Source organism: Mercenaria mercenaria, unplaced genomic scaffold, assembly GCF_021730395.1.
Source record: "Mercenaria mercenaria strain notata unplaced genomic scaffold, MADL_Memer_1 contig_2798, whole genome shotgun sequence".
Classification (NCBI taxonomy): Eukaryota; Metazoa; Mollusca; class Bivalvia; order Venerida; family Veneridae; genus Mercenaria; species Mercenaria mercenaria.
The window spans coordinates 19835-37743 of NW_026460877.1; the positions used below are offsets into that span (position 1 = coordinate 19835).

The 17909-nt window shown below is 36.6% G+C and overlaps 1 protein-coding gene across 1 annotated transcript; it reads right to left on the reverse strand.

The window, feature by feature from the left end:
* Positions 1 to 10539: 10539 nt before the first annotated feature.
* On the reverse strand, positions 10540 to 17626 carry LOC123556360 (copper transport protein ATOX1-like). Its single transcript, XM_053533467.1, has 4 exons — positions 17569 to 17626; positions 15299 to 15397; positions 12795 to 12924; positions 10540 to 10678 (listed from the first exon to the last, which is right to left on the reverse strand). The coding sequence occupies exons 1-4, from the start codon at positions 17624 to 17626 to the stop codon at positions 10675 to 10677; spliced, it is 291 nt and encodes a 96-aa protein (XP_053389442.1). The 3' UTR covers positions 10540 to 10674.
* Between the last annotated feature and the right edge of the window lie 283 nt (positions 17627 to 17909).

The following is a 17909-nucleotide window of genomic DNA, read 5'->3' on the forward strand; positions in this document are numbered from 1 at the left end:
TGTTCACCTTGATGATATCTAGATAAAGTTCAAAACAGGATCACGTACCTTCGAAAACTAGGTCAATAGGTCAAATAATAGAAAAACCTTGTGACCTCTCTAGAGACCATATTTTTCAATGGATCTTCATGAAAATTGGTCAGAATTTTTATCTTGATAATATCTAGGTCAGGTTCAAAACTGGGTCACATGAGCTCAAAAACTAGATCACTATGTCAAATAATTGAAAAAACGACATCATATTCAAAACTGGGTCATGTGGGAAGAGGTGAGCGATTCAGGACCATCATGGTCCTCTTGTTTTATTATTGGATGTAGGGATTTCCTGTGGTACAACATGGATGGTACCTCCAATTTATAGGTGTATTTTGACATATCAGTACCTTTAAGAAAATTTCAACTATATATTATGATTTTTTGACCTTTTTGTCCTGGAGTGCAGTGATGACAGGTGAGCGATATAGGGCCATTATGGCCCTCTTGTTTGATTTACAAAACACATCCAAGAGTTTTTTTTATTTACCTTTAGTTATAAAATGGAGTTAAGGTTTAGGAGTATATCACCAAAACACAGAAATATTTTATAAACGAATAACATCGTTACCAATATTTTACTTAACCATTACATGTTCTGCCATACTGTCCCGTACTGAAAATATTCTGAAAAAGTTGTCCCCCTTTGAAAATGAATGACATTTGTAAAGAAATAAAAATAAACAATTACTGAAAACTGTGTTCCACTTAATTATGTAAAATTTCAACACTCCCATGCGATTGCAAATGAATCAGAACTAACATGTGTAACAGTTCTTTGAAAATGGTGAGTTTTTGAAGGCGTTTGACTGCCCGGAAGTGGGTCCCATTTAGGAAGTCTTTTTTTCGGAATTCAATGTTTATTTTAGTATACTGACACTTGTTTTGTTGTTTTTGTAATGATAGCGTGTATATTACTTATAATACCCTACAAAACAAGTGTCAGTATACTGATATAAGCATTGAATTCCGAAAAAAGAACTGTTTAAACAGGCCCCACTTCCAGACAGTCAAGTGCTTTTAAAAACTCACCATTTTCAAGGAACTGTTACACATGTTTGTTTTGATGCATTTGTAATAGCGTGCGAGTGTTGAAATTTCACATAACTAGGTGGAACACAGTTTTCAGTGATTGTTTATTTTTATTTCTTTACAAATGGCATTCATTTTCAAAGGGGGACAACTTTTTCAGAATATTTTCAGTACGGGACAGTACGGCAGAACATGTAATGGTCAGGTAAAATATTGGTAACGATGTTGTTCGTTTATAAAATATTTCTGTGTTTTGGTGATATAAAACTTTTGCTATCATAAACTGATCTTAAAATATTGTTCAACTTTGAAAACTTTCTTGATTGTTTGTGTAAAACTAAGATGTTTAAAGCTATTTATTTATGGATGGAAGAAGTCCAGTGAACAGACATGTATTGACATAAACTTTGATACTAAATGTACGTAAAATGAAGTAGTAAAAACCTGTTAAAAGTGTGGCCTCCATGGGCACTTGTAAATGTATGGCCTGCATTCAATATATAGTTTCTATTGCAGCTGTCATTGCTGAGCAGTTATTGTTATTGTGTTAGAAATATTTTACATGAAAAAGCTGTATAGCAGACCAGGTAAGGTTCTCTGGTTCTATCAAGGTGTCTGTACTTATATATATTTGGGCACCTGGAGTCTTCTTCCTCGAAGTTAGAAAGTTACAATTTTGTTGTTAAAAAAAAACAAAAAAAAACTCAACACCAAAATGTAGAATATTGATTTTTCTTAGCTGGAAGAAAACATTACAGCACCATCATGGCTTTGCACTGAATAAAAGTCATCAATAACACAGTATGCAAGGTCCTTTTAACATATATAAAAACGCATATATTTCTGTAAATAAGTAGCTTTGAACAACAGTTTGTACTTAGGAGACAAAGCATTGTACTAGAGTTACTAGATCTAATTAGGAAAAAATCTGCTTCAGTACTGATCAAGGGATGTTTAGGGGTTGAGAGTAGCTACAACAGTTATTTATGTTCTATTTCTTTGTAGGTATTGTATTTAAACATTATCTTTATGAACAAATATATATTAAAATTTGAATTAACTGATTGTTCCTAGTCTCTTTCTTTTCCAGCCCAAATTAATGCTTCGCTTTGGAAATCTTGTGTACTTCTGTCATTTAGGTTAAATAGAATAGTCTCCATTCTGCTTTACAGGAATTGTGTCCAGTTAACTCATAAAGTTGACAGGGGTACCAAATTCATTCCCCGGGTGATCTTCAATACAGCTATACCCAGAGCTGACAGTCAGGGAGGACCTTCTTCATCCCTTTGTGACCTTTAGTACATCTATACCTAGAGCTGACAAGGAGACCAAATTCATCTCCTTGTGACCTTCAGTACAGCTATACCAAGAGCTGACAGGGAGACCAAATTCATCTTGTGACCTTCAGTACAGCTATACCTAGAGCTGACAGGGGGGCCAAATTCATCTTGTGACCTTCAGTACGCATGCTTGTCACAGGTCTTGAAAGGTACTTGCATTTGATGCCTAACTATACCTAGAACGGTCAGGGAGGACCTACTTCATCCTTTAGTACATCTATGCCTAGAGCTGACAAGGATACCAAATTCATCCCACTGTGATCTTCAATACAGCTGTACCTAGAGCTGACAGGGATACCAAATTCATCTCCTTGTGACCTTCAGTACATCTGTACCTAGAGCTGACAAGGGGACCAAATTCATCCACTTTTGATCTTCAATACAGCTATATCTAGAGCTGAGAGTCAGGGAGGAACTTCTTTATCCCTTTGTGATTTTTAGTACATCTATACCTAGAGCTGTCAGGGGGACCAAATTCATTTCCCTGTGATCTTCAATACAGCTATACCTAGAGCTGACAGGGAGGAACTACTTCATCACTTTGTGACCTTAAATACAACTACACCTAGAGTTGACAGGGAGGACATACTTCATCCCTTTGTGACCTTTAATACAACTATACCTAGAGCTGACAGGGGACCAAATTCATCACTTTGTGATCTTCAATACAGCTATAGCTAGAGCTGACAGGAAGGACCCATGTGTGACCTTTAGTACAGCTATACCTAGAGCTGACAGGGAGGACCTTCTTCATCTCTTTGTGACCTTCAGTACAGCTATACCTAGAGTTGACAGAGGGGCGAAATTCATCTTGTGATCTTCAATACAGCTATACCTAGAGCTGACAGGGAGGAACTCCTTCATTCATGTGTGATCTTTAGTACAATATACCTAGAGCTGACAGGGGGACCAAAATTCATCTCCTTGTGATCTTCAATACAGCTATACCTAGAGCTAACAGGGAGGACCTACTTCATCCCTTTAGTTATCTATACCTAGAGCTGACAGTGGGGCCAAATTCATCCCTTTGTGATATTCAATATAGCTACTAGTATACCTGGAGCTGACAGGGAGGACCTACTTCATCCCTTTGTGACCTTCAGTACAACTATACCTAGATCTGACAGGGGGATCAAATTTACCCCTTGTGATCTTCATCACAGCTATACCTAGAGCTGACAGGGAGGACCTACTTCATCCCTTTGGACAGGGACGACCTACTTCATCCCTTTGTGACCATCAGTACAACTATACATAGAGCAGACAGGGGGACCAAATTCATCCCATTGTGATCTTCAATACAGCTTTACCTCGAGCTGACAGTCAGGGAGGACCTACTTCATCTCCTTGTGACTTTCAGTACAGCTATACCTAGAGCTGACAGGGGGACCAAATACATCTTGTGATCTTCAATACAGCTATACCTAGAGCTGACAGTCAGGGAGGACCTACTTCATCCCTTTGTGACCTTTAGTACAACTGTACCTAGAGCTGACAGGGGGGACCAAATCCATCCCTTTGTGATCTTCAGTACAGCTATACCTAGAGCTGAGAGGGAGGACCTACTTCATCCCTTTGTGATCTTTAGTACAACTATACCTAGAGTTGACGGGGAGCAAATTCATCTTGTGATCTTCAATACTGCTATACCTAGAGCTGACAGGGAGGACCTACTGTATCCCTTTGTGACCTTCAGTACAATTATACCTAGAACTGACAGGGGGGCCAAATTTCATCTTGTGATCTTCAATACAGCTATACCTAGAGCTGACAGGAAGGACTACTTCATCCCTTTGTGACCTTTAGTACAACTATACCTAGAGCTGACAGGGGGAGCAAATGCATCTTGTGATTTTCAATACAGCTATACCTAGAGCTGACAGGGAGGACCTACTTCATCCCTTTGTGACCTTCAGTACAACTATACTAGAGCCGACAGGGGGACCAAAATTCATCTTGTGATCTTCAGTACAGCTATACCTAAGCTGACAGGGAGGGCCTATCTTATCCCTTTGTGACCTTTATTTAAAACTATACCTAGAGCTGACAAGGGGACCAAATTCATCCCTTTGTGATCTTCAATACAGCTAAAAACTAGAGCTGTCAGGGGGACCTACTTTATCCCTTTGTGATCTTTAGTACAACTGTATCTAAAGCTGACAGGAGCAATTACTTTTCTGCTTTGTGATCTTAAGTACAGCTAGGGCTGATAGGGGCACCAACTTTTACCCTTTGTGACCTTAAGTACAGTTAATTTGGCTAATGGGATCTATCCACAGACATTTTATGAAATTATTTCGCAAATCAAAGTATTTTTTAGAATAATATTATTATTATTATGTTGACTGAAGATATTTTACCTTTAGTTCTCATGTTGTGGTTTTTGAAGAATCATATTTTTGTGAAATTATTTAAAAATCAACAAGAGCTGTTTTGTAAAATACTGGTATGCATGCCCCCCCCCCCCCACCCCCATGATTGGTTGTCTTATTTTTAGTCCTGTGCTCTCTATGACCGTGACCTTTGACCTATTAAAACTAACAACAATGTGGCTCATCTACTTCATAAGCCCACCATGCTACCAAGCCTGAAGGTACTGGGTAAAGTGGTTCACAGGTCACAACAGAAACAGTTTTCAAGCTTCAGGACTCTGTGACCTTGACCTTTGCCATACCAAATACCCCCAAAAATAGCAGTCATCTGCAAAAGCCCAATACTGCTGTCAAATTCAATACCTCTCACGCCCCAAAAGCCAAATCATTCTATCAAATTTGACGAGGTTCTCAAGCTATCGAGTGGAAATAGTTTTCGAGGTTATAGCCCATGACAGTGACCTTTGCCTTACACACCACAAAATTATTTGTCTTACTGACCATGAAATTAAGAGGTGTCATCAGCTTCGTAAGTCCTATTAAGGTATAAACTTGGAATGATCTGGATCAAGTGGTTATAGTTATTAAGCAGAAACCATTTTCAAGGTTGAGGCCCCTGTGACCTTGATTTTAAGTTTGAAGCAAATCCATCCAGTAATTACAGAGATAAAGAGGAAAGGGTCATCTGCTGGTGTTGACCAACCTCCCTATCAACTTTCATGATTCTAGGGCCAAGCGTTCTTGAGTTATCATCCGGAAACGAATTGGTCTACATACAGACTGACCGACCGACCAACATCTGCAAAACAATATACCCCTCCTTCTTCGAAGGGGGGCATAAAAATGCATCAAAACTTCAACGAAAATGTGGATGCAGGTCATAGTTTAAATATAAGTAGCATAGCTCTACTTTGTATAGTCAAGCTAAAAACTAGTGCTTACTGGCATTTGGTAGATGTTCACCCAAGGAATGTTTCTACACAATTATTCTGAATTGGGCCAGCTGGTTCTTAGGAGAAAATTTCCAAAGTTTTCCATAAAGCCATACTGGAACAAGTGCCGGACTGTCACAAAATACACCTGTCATTGAACTTGGCATAATTCAAGGGCCATAATCCAAGAGTGTCTGGGGTGATTTGGGTTGTTGTTGAACTTGGCCGAGATACATTGTCAGCAGGTTTGAAGATCGGATGAAAACTGACTTAAGAGTGGACAAGGCTAAATTTGCAATTTTTAGAGTAATTCAAGGGCCATAATCCAAGACTGATTTGGGTGGTTATCAAACTTGGCCAAGATATTATGCCCACAAACATTGTCAGTTAGGTGCAGATTGGATGAAAACTGTTCGACTTAGAGTGTGGACATACTTTGGACGCCAACCACCCGCCACCACTGGTGTTCACATAGTACACCACACTCTTTCAACGACAGGGGTATAAAAAGTTAGCTCCAGCCTCTGATGTCCATGTAACAAGAGGGCCATGAAGGCCCTGTATCGCTCACCTGACCTAATGACCTAAAGATCATCAAGATTAACATTCTGACCAAGTATCATTAAGATATGGTCATAAATGTGGCCTCTAGAGTGTTAACTAGTTTTTCCTTCAATTTGACCTAGTGACCTGGTTTTTGACCCCACATGACCCAGATTCGAATTTGGCCTAAAAATCGATTAACATTCTGACTAAGTTTCATGAAGATTCAGTCATAAATGTGGCTTCTAGATTGTTAACAAGCTTTACTTTTTATTTGACCTTGTGACCTAGTTTTTGACCCCACCTGACTCAGCTTGGAACTAAACCTTAAGATCATAAAGATTAACTTTCTGACAAAGGTTCATAAAAACCGTTCAGGGGAGCGGTGGTCTAGTGGATAAGGTGTCGGCCGCTCAATCCAGAGGTCGTGGGTTCGATCCCCACTGGGGTCACGACCATGACTTCTCATATGACACCAGTACTGGTTTTTCCAGGATGCGGACTCGAGAGTGGTTCCAATAAGCTTGAAGCTTTCATCACAATCGAGCTTAAAACAAATTAGTATAAACTAAAGGTTCATAAAGATACAATGTACGGTCATAAATGTGGTCTCTAGAGAGTTAACTAGCTTTTCCTTTGATTTGACCTGGTGGTGACCTAGTTTCTGACCCCACATGACCCAGATTCAAACTTGGCCTAAAGATCATCAAGGTTAACATTCTGACCATGTTTCATTAAGATACGGTCATAAATGTGGCCTCTAAAGTGTAAACTAGCTTTTCCTTTGATTTCACCTGTTGACCTAGTTTTTGACCCCACATGACCTTGATTCGAACTTGACCTAAAGATCATCAAGATAAACATTCTGATTGAGGTTCATGAAGATACAGTCATAAATTAGCCTCTAGAGTGTTAACAAGCTTTTCCTTAGATCTGACCTGGTGAGCTTGTTTTTGACCCCATATGACCCAGATTCGAAACTGACCTGAAGATCATCAAGATTAGCATTCTGACCAAGTTTCATGAAGATACATCACAAATGTGGCCTCTAGAGTGTTAACAAGCTTTTCCTTAGATTTGACCTGGTGAACTAGTTTTTGAGCCCAGATAACCCAATATTGAACTCGTCCAAGATTTTATTGAGAATAACATTCTGACCAAGTTTCATTAAGACTGGACCAAAATTGTGACCTCTTGAGTGTAAACAAGCTTTTCCTTTGATTTTACCTGGTGACCTAGTTTTTGAGCCCAGATAACCCAATATCGAACTCATCCAAGATTTTATTGAGAGTAACATTCTGACCAAGTTTCATTAAGATTGGACCAAAATTGTGACCTCTAGAGTGTAAACAAGGTTTTCCTTTGATTTGACCCGATGACCTAGTTTTTGACCACAGATGACCCAATATTGAACTCCTACAAAATTTTATTGAGCCAGATAACAATATCGAACTCATCCAAGATTTTATTGAGAGTAAACATTCTGACAAAGTTTCATTAAGATTGGGCCAAAATTGTGACCTCCAGAGTGTCAATAATCAAATTGTTGACAGGCGGACGACGACGAACACAGGGAGATCACAAAAGCTCACCTTGAGCACTTTGTGCGCAGGTGAGCTAGAAATCAAGTAAGCGGTTTCTATGCAGCTTTTAATATTTTTCTTTTGGTTGCCAAGGCAACCTGACTCCTAAATAGATGACCCTGGTTTGAGGAAATCTGGGAGAAGACCATCCAGTTAACATTTCTGTAAAGCATGGTCAAAATTAGGTTAGTGGTTTATGAGATTTTCTTCAGAGAAATTGTGGAAGATGCAGACTGATGACAGACATCAAAAAAATCCTCAAAGCTCACCAGAAGCCCCGAGTTGAAAAGTGCCATGGTGAACTAATAAAACCCCTTGATTTGTACAAACAGCAGATAAGTCAAAACACATGCAAACATCCCATCCCAAGCATTGTGGGTGTGCACAATCTGAAATGGTCTGGCTTTACCAGTTAAACAGGGTATATGGTACATAAAGACAGGACCATTTGGCCATCTAATTTTTGGAGCAGAAAGGAAAAACATCAACCTGTTAGATATTCATTGATGATAAATAAAATTTTATTTCAGATCAAGATCACATTTAAATACAAGCACTTGTCATTAAATAGAATGCTCATTACCAGTATGTTAGGACAAAAAGTGCCCCTTTGGTAATACAGTTTAATTCATTTTCTCTAAACCTAATATACTGATATGTAAATTTCTGTATACATACAGTGTAGTGTGAATTATAAACCGTGATAAACAGTATGTAAAGTAGGAAAATGAAATGAATGAAACACACTATCTAAATAAGAATGCAAACTGGTTGTCTTATATTTCAAGCATACCAAAATATATTCTGCAAATAAGCAAAAAACGTTCTTTAAACATAGTTGGTTTTGATCAAACACAATTACATATATGTTGAAAAATCCTTACATCACAGGTTAATTACATGCCTGATAAAAATTCAACAAACTTCTAACCAATTAAATACCAGTAAAGAAAGAAGGCAAAATGTATTCATATTCACTTCCTGAATCAACTTCAACTGAATCTTTTCATCGACAGATTATCAATTTGAAATCTATTATTCATTCAATATGTAAATCAAAATGAAATAATGATTTAGGCGTTACTTTGCTAGAGTTATGAATACATCCTCCATAATATAATGTTCAACCAACTATTCTTTATTGTGTTTCACTAACTATTATAACAACACTCCTTATATAATTCACGAGTCCAGAATTTGTGCTATTAAAAAGTCGTTAATCGTTGAACACTTATTTTTGCTGGCTACGTTAAAACTTGAAGGAAAAAAAAGTGAAAAATTCATTTCTGATGTTCATGTAATAAAATACTTACAGAATAGATCTTAGGCAATAGTTTTGACTTTTGATCAGGAAACCGTTCAGTGTTTAGTACGGAAGAACTATGTTAAATCTTAATAGTTATATAATAAAATTTTTACAACATAGCATACAAGTAAAATATGACAAAAAATGTTTTCAAACATCTTACATACACAATGTCATTCAGTAATGTATTTGCACCAGACATTAAAAATACAGAGAAATGAAAAAATAAAAATTAAGAAAAAAAAAAAAGATTTTTTTTTTCTAAAAACAGAAAAAACATGTTGAATTGCAACAGTATTAAAGCAATGTATCAATCTGGACATTTCTAACCTGTATTATATAGAAAATTAAGGAAAATAATTCTTTAACTCATACTCTTGTATCTGAATACTTAAAACTATGCCGACTGTATGCTGTTCCAAATTAATACAATACCAAATCTTTGTTATCAGATAAGAACAACAGTTCGTATAAGACATAATTTTTTTCTGCAGCTAGTAAAATGCTAACAAATCTACTTATATATTGCACAAAAAGTAAACATTTCTTTAACTTAAAGCAGAGATATATCTGCAGAGTACTGAATAACAGTTAGTCACCATAAAGCCACACACACAAGCAACTATCGTCAAGAAACGTGATACAATTCACATGTACATAGGTTTGTATTAACACAAGTAACAACAAATATCTCTCCGAATAATCTATTTAAAAATCATGAAAGTATATTAATAAGAAGAAATACTTTATTTTCACTTTGTTTGTGTAGAAAGGAACTACTGCAATAGGCAAAAAGTTCCCTGGACATGCTTAAAAGAAAAGAAAAAACTTTCTCGCTGATTTTAACATATATTACAACATAAAATAAGCTGCACCATGAGAAAACCAACATAGTGCATGGATCCAGACCAACGCATGGTCAGGACCCGTACTGTTCGCTAATGGTTTCTCTAATTGCAGTAGGCTTTGAAAGTGAATAGCATGGATCCTGGCCAGACTTTGCGAATGCACAGGCTGGTCTGGATCCATGCTGGTCGCAAATGCACTATGTTGGTTTTCTCATGGTACAGCTCAAATAATGGTCATGGTTTAAAGATCTCCAATGCCCACCTTTTACTAAATTTATTTTATCTTTAGATATTTACTTAAAACACAGGAAATCCTCATTAAATTCATTTATCTTTTCTAAATATATAAATCGATTCTGCATGTAGAGCTACATACGCTTATAGTAGACTGTTTAAAAAACTTCCAGCCTTTAGTGATAGTACACATTTACACTGTGTTTATCTATACATATACCGAGTGTGTTATTGTACTTTTTCAAACTGAAAACACACATAAACATGTTTGTTTTATGTTTACATGAACTATATATAGTCACTGTCCATACTTTTAAAGTAAAATTTGGGTCTGGTATACCTTTAAATGTTTGCTTATGAAAACAAGGCCAACATGAAGTAACCTAACATTGAAAAAATCCAGGAAAGCTTGAGACTGTATCTGCAGTGTGAGTATCTCTACACAGGACAACTAGCTGAAATGTAAAAACAGAATTACACACATGATGAATATTCAAGTTGTAATTAACTGCATTTATCACATGTTTGACGTCGCGGGAGTGTAATAAAGCCATTAAATAAAAACGATAATACACTAGTGTAATAAAGCTTTGACGTCGACATCGTTTATAGTATTGGAAACGTTGGTCAAATTGACTTGTTTATATAGTAAAAGAATTTTCGATGTTTCGACAGGAAAGACTAACATGTGATAAAAAGAATATTACATTTGTGACTTTCCATATTGAATTTATTAAACTCGTTGAATAAAATTAATAAAATGCTCGGCAGAGCCTCGCATTTTATCATTTTATTCAACTCGTTTAATAAATTCAATATGAAAAGACACTCATGTAATATCCTCTATATTAAAAAAACAACATTTATTTTAAAGCAACATTTTCATCAATTTTGGTAAAAATATGAAGTTACCAAACAAAATTTTTAAAATCATATTACATTAAAGTGAATTTCAGTCCTAACATATAGTTTTATCAAATAAGACAATTTCAGAAGTTTTCTTGCTTGTTATGCAATGTTTTCAGTGACAAGTTTCTTTCTTGATTACTCCTTTTGTACAAGACAATACTTTTGATATTATACATCATTTCAAAGGGTGGCATTATGAGCTTTTTTAAGGTAGTTCTGCACCTCTGATGAACCAAGTCCTGATGTTACATCATCCCATGTGATCATTTATAAAAACAATGGCTTTTTAAAGATAAACAAATGATAATAAAGATGTTGTAATAGTTCCAATTAATGCCTTCAAACCCCCTTGAAATTTGCTCGTACATTATGGGGAAATACCTCAAAAATAAGTGCACACACATACACATTTAATTTCGCCATATAATAGATAATATGTTGATGATATACAACTGTGAAAAGTTTCATTAAAATCTACATTCCGAATAAGTGAAAATATCATCAACTAGAAATGTGTCCATGGGACACAGATGCCCCCACTACATGACATTAGTCAGGGGCCAGAACTCCTACAATACTGAATGAATCCGGATGCGAAACCCCAGGTGCACAACTACACATGCTGACCAACATTCCTGTAAACTTTGGTGATTCTAGGTCAAATACTTTTGGGGCTATGCGCGACACAACATTAAAATGACCAATTTTTTACTAAGTCAGGGGCCATAACTCCTACATGACTGGATGAATCTGGACGCGAAACCCCAGGTGCACAACTACACATGCTGACCAACATGCCTGTAAAGTTTTGTGACTCTAGGTCATATACTTTTGGAGCTAGGCACGATACAACATTAAAATGACCAATTTTTACAAAGTCAGGGGCCATAACTTCCACATGACTGAATGAATCCGGACGCGAAACCCCAGGTGCACAACTACACATGCTGACCAACATTCCTGTAAAGTTTTGTGACTCTACGTCAAATACTTTCAGAGCTATGCGCGACACAACATTTTCGGAAGGACGGACGGACAGACGGACGGACGGAAGGACAAGAGCAAATCTATATGCCCCCCACCAAAGTTGGGGCATAAAAACTGCAATTTTCCCATATACACACTCTTATTATGAAAACTTGCGCAAGGTCTAAACATTCACAATTACTTTAATTTTTTTACATGGTTTACGTTTACAGTGCACCCTCTCTACAGAGGCCCTCTGAACAACAACTCCCTCCTTGCAACAACACTTGCTACTGACTCCAAAAGATGCTAACTGTTCTTTATTTTACCTCTTTACAACAACTCCCTCCGAACAACAATCAAATTTTCCGTCTCCCAAAGAGTGTTGTTGTATAGAGGGAGTACTGTTTGGCCCAAAAATTAAAATGATTCCAGAAAACTTCAAAATTCAGAAAGATTCAATTACTGCCATGTGGCTCTTGAAAAACAACTAAGTTGTTTCTTATCTGATTTGTACATGAAATATAAACATTATGTGTTATGTCCAGTGTTTAGTACACCTGTATAAGTGAATACTGGAAAACTTCGACTACAGAATAGCTATAATTCCTTCAGTATACGCTGTGAATTTTCCTTAATTCAGTACTGCTATAAAGGATGAATTATCATGGAAGTCCAAAATTTTAAACAACATACTTTTTAACTCCTATAAAGGAGACCTTTTTCCCAGTTTTCTGTAAAGTTTCCAGAAGTTTTTCTTTACTGAAAGTCGAGGTCACTGTTACTTTCTGCGCCTGTAGATCTGTTTGAATATCAGATTCACTTACTGAAATAAAACAAGAGTGCCAAACTGTCACAAAATACACCAGTCATCAAACTTGGCCTAATTCAAGGGCCATAATCCAAGAGTGCCTAGGGCGATTTGGCTAGTTATTGAACTTAGCTGAGATATTATGCCCACAAACATTGTCAGCCAGTTTGGTGAAGATCAGATGAAAACTGTTTGACTAAGAGAGCGGACATGTTTTGGACGCTGACCACCCGCCTGCCATGGGTGTTAAACATAGTACGCCTGCTCTTTCAGAGACGAGCATATAAAAATACAACTATCATATCACATAAGGAATATTTTTATAAGCAATTTACATTGTATTAACCTTTATCCTGCTGGCGGCAAGTGATTCTGCCTTTGCGACCAGTGCTGACCAAGATCAGCTTGCAAATTTTCAGTGAACACCCCTCCGAACAAGAGCACCACCTTGCGGGTGCTGACGCTCATCTGATTTTTTTTTTTGTATAATAAAAAAATTGTCCTACCCATGATTTTCTAAGTCCAAAAGGGGCAATAATTCTTGCAAAAAGCAGGATGAAGTTATGTTTCTTGATGTACAGGGTCAGCTTATGATGGTGAACAAGTGTTGCAAGTTTCAAATCAATAGCTTTGATAGTTTAAGAGAAAAAGTTGACCTAAACATAAAACTTAACCAAGAAAACTGATTTGCTAAGTACAAAAGGGGCCATCATTCTTGCAAAAAGCAGGGAGGAGTTATGTTTCTTGCTTTACACAATCAGCTTATGATGGTGTACAAGTGTTGCAAGTTTTAAAGCAATAGCTTTGATAGTTTAGGAGAAAAGCTGACCTAAACATAAAACCTAACCAAGAAAACTGATTTTCTAAGTCCAAAAGGGGCAATAATTATTGCAAAAAGCAGGATGGAGTTATGTTCCTTCATGTACAGGGTCAGCTTATGATGGTGAACAACAGTTGCAAGTTTCAAAGCAATAGCTTTGATAGTTTAGGAGAAAAGTTGACCTAAACATAAAACTTAACAAAGAAATCTGATATTTTCTAAGTTCAAAAGGGGCCATAAATCTTGCAAAAAGCAGGATGGAGTTATGTTTCTTGCTGTACAGGGTCAGCTTATGATGGTGTACAAGTGTTGCAAGTTTCAAAGCAATAGCTTTGATAGTTTAGGAGAAAAGCTGACCTAAACATAAAACTTAACCAGGCAACGCTGACGCCGATCAAGTGATGACAATAACTCATTTTTTTCCCAAAAATCAGGTGAGCTTATAATAAATGGTATTGCCCAAACTGAATGATGGACCAATCCATTTTAGAAATTTAGCAGGCTAAGGGTTAAGTATGCCAGCGTGCACAATTTTTTTTTAATGACTGTCATTGTAGTTATACTGTTTGATAAAAACAACACATTTTTCACATCTTTAAATTAATATAAATATTTATAAAAAACAATTTGATAAAGTATGTTCAGCAATATCAAAACCTGTAACTTTATTTTGTAACAAACAGGAGAACAATGATGTAGCAACTTATTTTAACCACAACAATATTTGAAATGTCATTTTCAAGGGGACTTTAAACGAAATGTCAAACATTTAAAACTGTCACTTGATGAAAAGACTGTCAATCGGTGTTTCACTCATCAGATGATAAGTTGGCAGGCATTTGTCCATGTTGAATTTGCAGTTTACAAGTTTAAAGACAGTAACTGTCAAGTCTCTCATGATCTTCTCCTTTTAATATTAAGCATGTTAAGTAAATAGTGGTTTTGTTTTCATTGCCAAGGCAAACCCCAATATAGTATCTATTATATGGGCTGTTCCAGTAACAAAAACTGAAAATTGATAAAACAAAATATTCATGAAGAACATTTTTTTTTTACTTTTCAAATCTGAAAATTTGAGGAAATTATCTTCACTATTTCAAGATTTACAATGATTTTAAATAAGTCACCAAAGGCATTTTGAGACATGATGAAAGCAGTATGGCATTGTGTGTATTCTTCATGTCACTGATGCAATATGTTATGCATATCACTAACTAGACAGCATTCATTTGAATATGTAGAACAGTTTAAAATGATTTTACTGAAAACTAACTTAACTGTGTACTAAAGTATTTCCCAAGCATGGTAAATTTAACATTAAAGGAACTTTTTCTGTACGAAGAGTTTGAATATACATGTATATCTTATACTTCTTGACTTACTAAACAGACTGTGAAAATAAGGTCAGCCAGGTTAGTAGAAACAAACCAGTCAGTACAAGCCTGAAATGACCAGCTACACTTAGATCAGATAGAAACTTAATTCCATTACTACAAGAACAAAATTGTTATAAAATATATAGCTAAATGTATATCAAATTTCTTGCCAAAATCAAAGGATAATTTTTACCTCCAAGTTTTCCCAGCACTCGTCTGGCAGCATTTGAACATCCCTCACACGTCATCTCCATCTGAAACTCTTGCGTCTGAAATATATGGACAGTAAATGCTTAACTTTCGCTGAAAGTGTTTTTACTTATAGAAATTAAAAGGATATGGTTGATTTTCCATAAGCACAGAGCATAGCAAACACAGCCAGAGACATGCATCACAAAGTAGGCTAATAAAAACTGTAGTGGAGAGATATATGGTAGAAGACGGGTTGCTTCAAAAATCCAACTATAGAATACCTATCAAAACTGTAAACAAAATAAATGCACTATCAGCAAAACAGATAAGCCATCCTACAATGTACTGTGAAAAAAATCTGATAGCTGAAAAATGTTACTTCTAACGACCAGCAGCCACTGAAAAAGAATTACCAGGTAGATAGGTTAAAATACATCTAAAAATCTGATGTATCATCCATGTTGTACCACAGAACTAGAATGTGTCTGTAGGACACAGGGTATGCCCCCACTGGTACATTTGTCACAAATAAGGGACAATAATTTAAATGTTTGCAGTCTTAAAGAGGGTATAGCCTCAACAAACATTTAATAAAAAGGATTCATTATTCTAAGCCATATACTTTTTCAGCTATGAGCATCACAAACAAAAATTCCACTATTTTGTCTATTTCAAGGGTCATAACTCTGTAATAAGCAGTAAGATTGTCAAGAAGAATGCCAATTGTGCAAGGTCACATCTTGATCAAGACTCCAGCAAGGTTTCATGAATTTACATCAAATATTTATTGAGCTAGGCATTGTTAAAATGTGCATTTTCGACTATTTCAGGGCCCATAACTTAAAAATAACAGGTGAAGCCAGATGAACAAGCAAATTCGATGAATTGGTATCCCCCGCCGAAAGGGTCTGTGGTGAGGAATGGCAAAAAAATATATCCAGGAAAAAGTTAAGAATGTTACAAAGAAGCAAAGAATTTCATTAGTCAAAATCAAATTAACAGAAAATGAATGTTTTTTTCAGGGGGTGGGGTGGGGTGGGGGAGGGGTGGGGATACAAAACTTTACATGTTGATTATAAATATTGATGGAAAATCAACAATGAAAAAAAAAAAAAAAGGGGGGGGGGGGGGGGGGGGAAGCATGAGCATGACTGGGTGGAGGATTGAGGTGAGAGAATGGTACAACTTTACATGTTGATAAATATTCATGGAAGGTTTGAAAAAAAGAAATAAAAAAGGAATGAAAACAAATTTTTGCAGAGGGGAGAGGTGGTGGGGGAGGGGAAGGGGTGTGACCAAGGCAAGGTGGCGACCAGGTGTGGGTACACAACTTCACATGTTTATAACAAATGTTCATGGAAAAGAATGAAAGAAATTTAATGAAATTCTTCCAATTGGTTGGTTTGTTATGTACAAATCTGTAGATTTTCAAACAATTAAAGGGCAATAACTGTATGGAAAATTGACCAATAAAAAAAGAAAATGACAGGCATCATCAAAGTATGTTGGTTCATATTTATTTCAAGTTTCATGAAATTCTACAAACTTGTTACTGAGAAATGGCTGCAGACATGTATTTTTCATTAAATCAAGGGCAATAACTCTAAGGGAAATTGACCAATCAAACAAAAAACCTGACGGGCATCATTGCAGTATGTTGGCTCATATTTATTTCAAGTTTGATGAAAATCTACCTGCTAGTTACTGAAAAATGACTGCGGACGGACATTTTTGTGCATTTTTCATTAAATCAAGGGCTCTAAGGGAAATTGACCAATTGAAAAAAAAAACTTGAAGGGCATCATCGCAGTATCTAAATTAAATATATATAATCTTGGTTCATGTCTATTTCAAGTTTGATGAAATTCTACCTGCTAGAGAAATGGCTGCGGGAGGACATTTTTCATTAAATCAAGGGCAATAACTCTAAGGGAAATTGACCAATCCAAAAAAAAAACTAGACAGGCATCATCGCAGTATGTTGGTTCATGTTTAGTTCAAGTTTCATGAAATTCTACCAGGTATTTACTGAGAAATGGCTGCGGGCAGACTGACGGACAACGCCATTTCAATACCCCCCTCCCGATTTCATCGGCGGGGGATAAAAATAAGAAGTGTGCAAGTTTATACCATGATAAAGACTCATGCAAGTTTTCATCGATTTATATCAAATACCTCTAGAGATATGCGCGTCACAAGGTGAAAATGTCATGCCCATCTTTAAGAAGGGGGACAAGGGAAGCCGTCCAACTATCGGCCAGTCTCACTAACATCGGTGACTTGAGCATATAAATTTCCAACTAATGTGTTTCTTCGATGACCAAGACATCTTGAGTACTATCCAGCACTGCTTTAAGAGGATGGGATCCTGTGAGACCCAGCTCATCCAGACTGTGAACGACATAGCCTCCAGTCTGGACAGTGGCAACAAAGTCAACAAAATACTCCTAGACTTTTCAAAGGCATTCGACAAGGTACCTCTAAGAGGACTTGCCCTCAAGCTTGACCATTACAGGGTCTGCGAACGGACACTGAACTGGATCTCAAGCTTCCTCAGCAACAGAACACAGCAAGTGCTGGTAGACGGGAAATCCCCCAAGCCTGCCCATGGT